This window comes from Arachis hypogaea, chromosome 16 (assembly GCF_003086295.3).
Source record: "Arachis hypogaea cultivar Tifrunner chromosome 16, arahy.Tifrunner.gnm2.J5K5, whole genome shotgun sequence".
In the NCBI taxonomy this organism is placed as follows: Eukaryota; Viridiplantae; Streptophyta; class Magnoliopsida; order Fabales; family Fabaceae; genus Arachis; species Arachis hypogaea.
In genome coordinates, this window is record NC_092051.1 from 63,047,123 (window position 1) to 63,057,816 (window position 10,694).

General features: G+C 37.3%; 1 protein-coding gene across 7 annotated transcripts; it reads left to right on the plus strand.

Moving 5' to 3' along the window:
- The first annotated feature begins 6,259 nt into the window (after positions 1–6,259).
- LOC112754298 (uncharacterized) lies at positions 6,260–10,256 on the plus strand. Of its 7 annotated transcripts, none has more exons than XM_072220825.1 (7): positions 6,260–6,547; positions 6,683–6,757; positions 6,857–7,045; positions 8,494–8,584; positions 9,204–9,331; positions 9,418–9,525; positions 10,021–10,256. In XM_072220825.1, the coding sequence occupies exons 1-5, from the start codon at positions 6,501–6,503 to the stop codon at positions 9,207–9,209; spliced, it is 408 nt and encodes a 135-aa protein (XP_072076926.1). In that variant the 5' UTR covers positions 6,260–6,500; the 3' UTR covers positions 9,210–9,331; positions 9,418–9,525; positions 10,021–10,256. The 7 variants fall into 7 exon arrangements, with proteins under 7 accessions (XP_072076926.1, XP_072076927.1, XP_025657692.1 ...); XM_072220826.1 differs by having other exon boundaries at positions 10,026–10,256; XM_025801907.3 differs by lacking the exon at positions 9,204–9,331.
- Positions 10,257–10,694: the final 438 nt, after the last annotated feature.

A 10,694-nucleotide genomic window follows, 5' to 3' on the forward strand; every position in this document is an offset into this window, starting at 1 on the left:
TTATTGTAGTCACTTATAGCTTCAATTGGAAGAACTCCTCTAATATTTTTTTGGTTCCACATAGGATTTTGTATCATTTTTTTAAAATAATGCAATTACTCTCATCAACTAATAATATTCAAAAACACCCTTTCTAATCCAATATAAAAAATAATATTTATCAAGAACTCTGCTAGTTTAGAGTTGTATACTGTAAATTTAGTAGGTATTAATATTCATTTATAGCTATCTTTGAACGAAAAACCAAAAGTTGAAGCTTAAATACTAGAAACCATAAAGTACAAATGGGATACATTATAACTGGTCATCTATCCATGGAAAGGAAACTCCGACGGAGCTAATGATTATTTGATGAAAAAAAAAAACACCAAATCAAATACATTAAAAGCACATGCTAAAATTATCGATTAAAATTATGTAAAAAAATAGATTACCTAAAAAATACATGTATATGCACAAAAAAAATATGCAAAAAATTATAAATATAATAAATAATAAAATCTCATCAACATAAACAATTTTTTAGTTATAAAACATTCAATTAATACAGCAAATACAGTAGCAAATAAATATAACATCAGTTCAAGTCATAACTAATATGTCATAACACACTATAATACAGTTAATATTTAATTTGGTCCTTGAATTTGTACGGAAGCCTCAATTTACTTCCTAAAATTTTAATTGCCTTTCTTTAGTCCCCAAACTTTATAAATGTGACTCACATTAGCACCTAGAACAATTTTTGGCACAAAAACGTTAATAAAGCCCTGACATGGACAACCAAATGTCATGCTGGAACTTGTAAAACGGCGTCGTTTTAGTTTTGGTGCTTAAATAGTCGAAAAATGGCGTTGGAACACATGTTTTAGGAGAAAAAATTTCAATAAAGACTACTTACGATGGTTTTTTAGATTATTGGAGTGCCAAAACAAAAATGACATCATTTTACAAAGTCAACGTGGCATTTGACTGTCTACATCAGCGTTCTGTTAACATTTTTGCGTCGAAAATTAGCCTAGGAACTAATGTGAGTCATATTTGCAAAGTTTAAGGACTAAATAGAGACAATTGAAACTTTAAGAATAAAATTGAGACTCGCGTACAAGTTGATAGACTAAATTGAATATTATCTTGACGTAAAACTTAAAAGCTAGAAACTCAAAAGAAAGACCAAAGCCATTATTTCACATATCATTAAACTATCAAATGATGAAATAAACTATCTAAATTCTAACTCTCATCAGCCTCATCCAAATTAATACGATTATAGTTGTGCCCCTCTGCCCCCTCATCATCTTCTGATTCAGTATCATTAAATTGAATCGATTTTTCATTTTTAAAATTCTCTTATTCTTCAAATTCTGGTTTTTCTTCCTCCTCTACAATTATTGCATTTTTTTAAGCCATAGATGTAAGAACCGCAACTAATCATCCGGTTAATTAAGTGATTAATTACCCTAATTAGACATCGAAAAGTTAAAGTGAGAATTTGAGGATTTAAAAGTGATTTTCGGACTCAGTAGGTCTTTCTGAGTCAAAAAATGTGCTCTCTGCGAAAAACCGTGAAAAACCACGAACCAGCAGTTGAACTGGTTCAACCGGTTCAAGTATGCCCGGTACTGCATGAAAAAAGTGAAAACCGGCAAAAAACTTAGAAAAATGTTAGAAATGAAAAATCGGGCGATTATTTTAAAGGTTTGGCCCAAAATTGGGCCAAACAGGCTAAAAACGCTAACGGGTTGGACCGGGCCCAAGTTGGGCCCAAGCCCAACATATAAAAGGGTTCATTAAGTGAACCAACTCACCACACAACACACATAACCCACACACATCAGAAATAAGAAAGGGGAGAGGGGGAAGGAGAAGCACTATTCATCATCTTCTTCCAAAGCTCATATCTTGAGCTAGAGAGCTCCGATCGCCGCACCGTTTGCGGCTACTTGTTCCTTGTGAAGAGCTCTACAAAACTCATACAAGAAACTGGAGAGGAAACCACGAAATCCTTTCCATTCTTCTCTCCAAAATTTCGGTTCGTAGGGCTTTGGGGTTAAATGAGTTTTTGTGATTTTGGATGTTTAGGTTTGCTTTAAGCCTTGCTTAGCCTTAGGTTTTGACATCCAAATCTGTTGGAAGAGGTAAGAGCCACTGAACCCTTGTAAAATTATGTTTAATTGGAACCCTAGGTTGATTTGAGGTGACTTGTATGCATATAATTTGATCATTGTGGCTTTGGGAGCTTTTGGAACCTAATTGTGCTTAGTGGAGTGGAAGTGAAAGCTTGGATTTGGTTGAAAGCTCTTTGGTAATCAATTTTTGGATTTTTGGTGTATAAAGGAGATCGGCCAAGGTATGGTTTCGGTTTTCTCTATGTAGTATATGATATTCATGGACACATAGGCTAGTGACCAATAAGATAGGTTGAACTAAAATGATGGTTGGTGTGTTAAATGTTGATGAATTGATGAATGTTGGGTTGATTTGTGATGAATTATAATGATGAGATGATGTTGAATGATTGTATGGATTGGAAGTTGGTTCCTTATGATAATTGTAGTGTTGTGATTTATGAAATGGTGATTTTGATCATAAGTGTTATATAGTTGATGTTGGATTTGAGAGTAATGAAACGAGAAGGAGAATGTGGTAAGGTTGGTGTATTATGATACAACAGGTACATTTTGATGAAAAATGGAGTTTTGGATGGTTTGGTATGATTTGGTATGGGTATGGTAAGATATGGTGGTAATTGTAAAGTTTGGTAAAATTGGATTTTTGGTGAACTTTGTCAGATCATAACTTTTACCTCGGTATTCAAAATTGATTGAAATTTATTTATAATTAAAGATCTTTGAAAACCCTTTAAATCGATATAAAATTTGTAAAAATTGGAATTTTGTAGAGGAAGTTATGATCCGGCAAAGTTGGTGTTAAAAATCTGAAATTCTGCAAAATTACAAAATTTCCTGATTTCTGATATGTGCGGGCGCACACTCTTGTGCGGACGCACACCCTGCAAAATTTCGACCTGTGCGGACACACACATACCTGTGCGCACGCACAGGCAGGGGAGTGCGTTCTGCTCGCAGCGCTAGCACAGCTTGTGCGCGCACATATCCAAGGAAAAACTTCAACCTGTGCAGACACACAGGTCTGTGCGAACACACACGTTGGGAAGGTCAGTCTGTTGGGGGCGGTGGCACAGGTCCTGCGAGTGAACAGACCAATTTGAGTTTTGACAGCTGTGCGTACGCACACTCTAAATAATTTCTTGGACGTGCGCACGCACACACCCCTGTGCGGCCGCACACGTCCTGTTTCTCAAATTTTGCTTGTTTTTCAACTATTCTACCTTCCCAACAAGGTTGTAAGCTTCTCTAACACTATTTTAAGATTTTTGGGCCTAGTTTTGAGTATTAGAACATGAGATATAACTTAAGGGTTCTAGTACATGATTTTAAGATAAATTAGAAAACGGAGGGCTAGGTTCCTGGTGTGCTGATAAGGGGTTTGATGTTAGGTGAAGGATGAATGATATATGAGATGAGGAATGATGAACTGTTGATATTTGGATACTGAGTTATGATTGGACAGTGGTTGAGATGAGTCGGGGACTCGGATGGAAGTGATGGATCTCTGTATACTGAAAATGCTTTTGAAAACCACTAAAATAATATTTTTATATGATATTATGAGACATTATGCGCCTGACAGGGACGGTGGTTAATCCCGCCTGTCGAGGTAGTGGTGGCGGCATAAGGATGGTGGTTAATCCCGCTTACGTTGAGATGTGAGGTCTGAGGCAAGAGTATCCCGCTCGCATCCCTTCGGATCTATAGGGCGAGCAGGCGCCGGTACCTGGATAGTGATCCGGGCACTATATCTTGGGGGTTCCCATATGAGAAATCTGAAGGGCGACATCTACATGGAGATGTGTCGGGTTGGCAGTTGAACCGACAATGTGATATCACAGCAAGTAGGGCAGGCATTCATCATATGCATTTTCTATCTGCTTGTATGCTTTGTTTACTTGTAATGGCTTGCCTAATTGAATAACATGTTTACTTGCTATCTAAATTAATTGCCTTCTATGCTTCTACTTGTGCTTTATTTGCATTGTATATTACCTGTGTTTTCTACTGGGATTGAGGAGGTTCGGAAGGCGGTGGCGATGGGATCGCATGGAGGATCGGTTGGTGAAGGTTGTGGGACAGCGATGTTTATTTAGAATAGAAATCCCCTAAGATAGATAATCCGATTTATTTATCTTAAGGTGGAAATAATTATGTTTATTTGTTTTAGAATGCTTTAAGTTTGAATCTTGTGATGGATATGGAGCTTAGGATTGCCTTTGGCGTCCCGGGGTCTTATATCCTACATCACTGGGCACTGTTACCATACTGAGAACCTCCGGTTCTCATACCATATTTCTGTTGTGTTTTTCAGATGCAGGTCGCAACCCACCTCGGTGAGTTGTTTTGGATGGTGACAGAAGCGGAGGATCTTGGATTCTTTTGGAGTCTTTTTGGTTTATCTTGTTTATACATCTCTCTTTTGTATTTAGATTAGCCTAAAGGCTTGTATTTGAGAGAACAAACTTGTATAAGATGTTTTTAAACTGTCAGGATTCTGTATGGTTATGTATACCGGTTTATGGCTAGCCGGCTTAAACTCCGCGAGTCGAGGCTAGTTTCCTATGATATTATATACTTAACTTTTGTTGTATCTCATCTGTTTCTTGTGCCTTGAGATAGTAGCTTCGTTAGTACGTTTTGCGCTTTTGAAATTTTGTTTTTGAGCTATATCCTTCATCAGGCTTCTAGATTATACTATTCTTTCTATATATATCTATTATGTAAGAGTTTAGAATTGTCGTAATCTCTGATTAACCTTTACTTTACGACGCAGGGTAAGGTTTAGGCTAATTAGGGTGTTACATATAGCGGTATCAGAGGAGTTCGTCCTCGTGAGTCTGAGGGATGGACTGATTGTGCTTCATTACATACTCTGTATGTCTTTTCTTTGATGCTATTAGGTTATCTCTTTGATATTGTATAGCATGCTTTCTTGTGAGTGCCTGTTTGGGATAATTGAAGCACTATACTTTTGATATTGAGACTGATCACCTTGATATAGATTGTTTGGTGTAGACAGGAACCCTACATGGCTACTCTCGGGCGAGGTCAAACACGTACGCGAGAAAGTAGGAATGAGCAACCAGCTGACAATCATGCCGAATTCATGGCGGCAATGGCGAATCTCGCTAATACCATGGAAGCTAATGCTGCTGCGACTCTGCAAGCTGTGCAGAGGTTAGGCCAACCGGCAGGGAATGGCAATGGAAACGGAGAAGGAAATGCCCATGATAATGCTGAGGGAAACGGCGATAACACGGGTGGAGTTCTGATGACCTTGGCGACGTTTCTCAAGGTTCATCCGCCAACTTTCTGAGGATCTACAAATCCTACTGAAGCGGATCACTTGTTCCAAGCCATGGAGCGTGCTTTACAGGCACAACATGTTCCACTCAATCAGTATATCGAGTTTGCCGCTTATCAGCTAGCGGGAGAAGCCCAGCCCTGGTGGCAAGCTGAGTGTCGTTTGCTATAGCTTCAGAATGCTGACATTCCATGGGGGGTGTTCCAAACGGCTTTCTATAAGAAATACTTTCCTGAGTCTGTAAGGGAAGCAAAGGAGATGGAGCTAATGCAGCTGAAGCAAGGTTCTATGTCTGTGGCAGAGTACACTAACAAGTTCGAAGAACTCTGTAGGTTTTCTAGGGTATGTCAAGGTGCCCCGGAGACTTACGAGAGCTGGAAGTGCATTAAGTACCAGAGAGGTTTAAAGGATAGCATTATGACTGCTGTGGCGCCACTACAAAAAAAAAAGGCCTATGGCCACGCTTTTTTTTGCCACGCTTTTAAGTGATCAATGACCACGCTTTTATGAGGGTGGCGATTGAATAGATATTTGGCCACGCTTTTATGAAGGTGACAATTGATTCGAAATTTAGCCACGCTTTTTTTTTGCCACGCTTAAAAAGCCTAGCCATAGAAAGAAACCGGCATGCTTTTGAAGCGTGGCGACAAAATTTTATTATTGTAGCAATTTTAAAGCGTAGCTGTTTCTACAAGTCTTTTGGCACGCTTCAAAAGCGTGGCCAAAAGGTTTCCCAAAAAAAATTTCAAAGAACTCGCATGCTTAGTCGCTTACTCCTAAGCTCTTTTAGATAACCCTTCAATGTGCCTCAGCCCTAACTCATTCAAAGACCCCTAAGCTCTTTCAGAGAACTCCTCCTTCAAACATTAACTCGTTCAAAGAACCCTAACACTCTCCATTGTGCCTCACCCTAACCCCCTCTTCGTTGTGCCTCACCCTCACCCTCCGCTCACTTGCCGTCGCAAATCCTCTGTCGATGCTCCCTTCGCTGCCGCTCCCTTACGTCGCTGCTAACCCCTAACCCCTCCGCTGTAGCTCTCTCTGGCGCCGATCCCTTCCTCATGCAGGGGCCTTTCCATCGATGCTTCATTGCTGGTTTTAAGAGCAGGTAAACCCTAAATCATTATCAGTGGTGATTATTGAGTGAGGATTTGCGAGTTGGCGACGAGTTACCGAGTTAGGTTTTGAAAATTCGCTCATCCATGGCTCGAACCTTGTCTCGTTCGTGTTCACCTTCCCACAGAAGAAGATACTCTCGTTCCCCTGTTTCTCACCGTCATGCTCACTCTCACTCTCAAAGGGATCGAACATCCTCAAGGTCCTCTATCAATCTTCTTCTTCTGCAATTCCATTTCCAATCTCTTGGTTTTCGTTTCAACTTTGCTTTTGAATCATGGGATTAGTTCCGAATTTTTAGGAGAAGAAGCCGATTCCCTTGCCACAGGCGCCGCAGAAGCAGAACGCGGTCACCGTCTTCGCTGAGGCACCGCACAAGGCACAGAAGCAGAAGCACTTCCTCGCCCTCTCCTCCTCCTCCTAAATCGCACAGTCCCAGTGTCGTTGCGAACCATCACAAGCTCAAAAAAGACGAAGAAGAAAAGAGAAGGTAACTGATTTTTGTTATTTATCCCTTCATTTATTTTTCTATTTTATAGTTTGTGTTCGTGATTTTGTTCTTGAATTAGTTGATAATTTAGTGTGTAATGTTGGTGAGAAAATGTCAAACGAAGAGAATTCTATTGGTTGAGACTGTAGCAATTTCTGATTCGTGCTTGCTAGTTTTAACTTTAATTTCTGAAGAATGCACTGCGCTGGAAATTGGGTATGTTGAAAATGCGTGATAATTTTATATGAGAAATTAATGTATTTTAGCAGTTATTCGATTCTTGCTAGGTTTTTGGGGACCTCAAATATAATTTCGAGAGGGTGAGCCTTTGTATTTCTACAGTTAACATGAATATAAAGATATAAATCTGATAGCAGTTTAGAGATTAGGTATGTGTGCGGATTAGGATAAGCTTATTTTTGTCTGACAAATCGATTATCGTCAAAAGCTTCTTGACTGTGAGAGAATTTTTTAAAATGGTTTTAGAAAGTTAAATGTAGCATGCTTGCAATCTAGGTAGATCTTTCGGAATGAATTTCCTTCTTCTCTGAGGGTAAGTGATGCCAATTTGAAAATGCAACAGGTTAATTTCATTCTTCGCTACTGGCTTTTCTGAAGGAAGCTACTGCCTTGTCCAACTTGTTATTAGGATGAAACAATTGCTGCGTCGTTTATCTACTGTTCCACTTGAAACTTCATTTATTATTAAGGCTATGGAATGAAATATGTCTTAGAATTCATGTTATTATTATTATGATGGTATCAAACTATAGTGAATTAAAGTAGATTGAGGGAGGAATAATGAAATATATTTGCTTATTTAACCTTGTTTGATTCCTAAGCATTGAAATTTCTGGCCTCAGAATTATTAAAACATATTAGAGTCTATAAATAAAACCTTTTCTCTTGCTTAGAGGTTTGTACCCTGAGATTTTGTCATGGTAATTTAATACTTCACCTACTAGTATGCAGAATTAGTCTTAAAAATTCAATGTCACTTTTGTTTGGTTATGTTATTTCATAAATTGCTAGCCATCTAGCTACCTCCCTTTGGAATAATTTTTGCAGTGTGAATATTTGGCTATTTGGTTTCTTCTCAAATTGTAGAATAGAAAGAATGCTTTTAATTGTCCGCACAGCAAGGGGGTGTCCTCGTGTCGTTGTTGCTTTTAATTGTTTGCTTTGGGGACCAACTCTTCTTCCCCTTGGTGTCACACTACTTGTGCCCATTATTTTATATCCACCTTTTCATTTGGCTACAACTCTTATTTCTTCAAAAACCATGATCGATTGTTGACACAGCAAGGCACCACCCATCACATGTATTTTGGGCAAGGGGACCTTGTTACATATTTTGCAAAGTGGACTAACTAAAATTTGTTGAGATCTGATTTGGTGCAACCTTTTTGCTATTCGTATACTAATCCAAAGGTTTTTGTTGCTGAAAGGAGGAGTTACTATTACATTGTTTTGCTGTTTTCTTGCTCAAGGGAGAAAAAGTGTGGAGATCTCTTCTTGGCTCATCAATTATTTGATGAGGTTAGAAGCTATTGATTATTCATTCTTTGTTTCTTTCAACTTTAATTTGTTGCCGAAATTCAGTGGATTTATATCTATTTATATCTGTAGAAAAAAAGAAAAATTATTAATGAATGGTAGGCCATGGAGTCCACATTCAGTTGTCGGACATTGCAGTTGCATGTGGTCTTGTAACATTTTTTTTACTTTTTCTATATTTGCGTGAATTTTATTTTGTTTTATTAAGTGAAGAATTATACTTATCTTCTTAATTTATTACACATATGCTAATTTCTCTAGGAAGAAATGATATTATGAATTGTGATACTAATTATTATGAACCTGAAAAGCTTGCACTATTGGTTGTTCTTACTGACTAGTATGTAGCTCTTGACACTTAACTAATTAATATGCCGTAGATAAATAAAACACAAAAATCTATCCAAGTTAAGAGAGAGAGTAAATCAGAATATTCTGATTTTGCTGTACTCTATGTGCAATTTGGTCTTCAATTTATGAGTAGAGGAAATTGGTTATGTGGCTATGAAAATTAAATATATATCTCACATTAATTAATGTTTACAAGGTTAGAAGCTATAGGTCCTAATGATTTCACTGTCACTTTCTTTGCTTCACACAGTTGTAGGATTAGATCACATGATAAGACATGTTGGTAAATGGTAATTGATGCATGTGCTGCTAGTTTGGTAAACGGTATGGCAACGGTAATTTGAATGAGGTTCAAGCATTCCTCTGCCTTATTATGATGTGAGTACTGAGTAGTTTGAATTCCATGAGCATAACATTTAACATCAACACATAGTTTTTACTGAGCAAAACTTCAAATCTTGCAGCAAAACTTCTAATCTTGCAAGAACCATGCACAGAGACATTCAGTGTGGTGGTCACTACTACTCAACTCAAGAGCACACCTGAGACTTTGATTTCTTCACACAAAACAGGTTCTTAATGATATTGTCCATTTTTAATTAAGAGAATGAACAAGATTTCTCTCAATTTTCTCTTTAACTCTCAAATGATAAAGGAAGCTTTACAATCAAATGAACAGTGATCTTAACTACTTTTATTTTCTATTACATTATATAATCATGTTTTGATTTTGTCATGTGTGTGTTGATAATATTAACGAGGCTCATGTGCACCAATTTAGTTATATAACGGGCCAATTGATATTGTCACTGCACCTAACTGTGCTATAGGATATTAAGCCGTTAGTTAAGAACAATTAAAGTTGCTAACGTTAAGGGTAATCTTATTTGCTCACCTATATATCCATAATTAGCTAGCTAGCTTGACCCTTTTTTTTATTTTTTGGTTTGATACATTTACTACTGGTACTAATAATTATACTAGTTAGTAGTGCTTAATCTGTAATATATGTCTTTTTATTTTTTGGTTCGATATAAGATGCACTAACAATATTTAAAATTATGCAGGGCAGTGGTGAAAACAATTTCACTCAAAATGGATGATTAGTAATAATGAAGACTTGTATTTTGTAACGAAGTGTAAAGGAAGTAGATAATGTAACCCATGTTGGAATTGTAATTCATGTATTAGGAATTCATGGATAGTTATGACTTTAATTTTTGGTATTTTGTTAAAGCATGTCATGTGATCAAACACACTTTTTTGTGACAAGTTTATGAAGCAAAGATTAGTTGATTTAAAATTACTGGTCATTGTTTATATTTTTAAAATTATTTATGAATTTTGTAGGGTTTATTTATTAAAAAAAGAATAATAGGTTACTGAACTAATTTATAGTCACGTTTTAAAAGAGTGGCTATATTGTACAGTATCCATCAACGGCCACGCTTTAAAAGCATAGCCATATGTCCTTCTATTGGCACGCTTTGAAAGTGTAGCCGTATGTCCTTCTATTGGCACGCATTAAAAGCGTAGCCATATATCTCTCGATTGGTACGCTTTTAAAGCGTAGCTATATCTTGCTATTGACACGCTTTAAAAGCGTAGCCATATATATATGGCTACGCTTTTAAAGCGTGGCGATATTTAAAAGCATGGCAAAAAATAAAGTGTGGCGATAGGTCACCAAAAGCGTAGCGATAGAGCAATCGGCACCCTTCCAGTTGTGACCCTTTCAAAA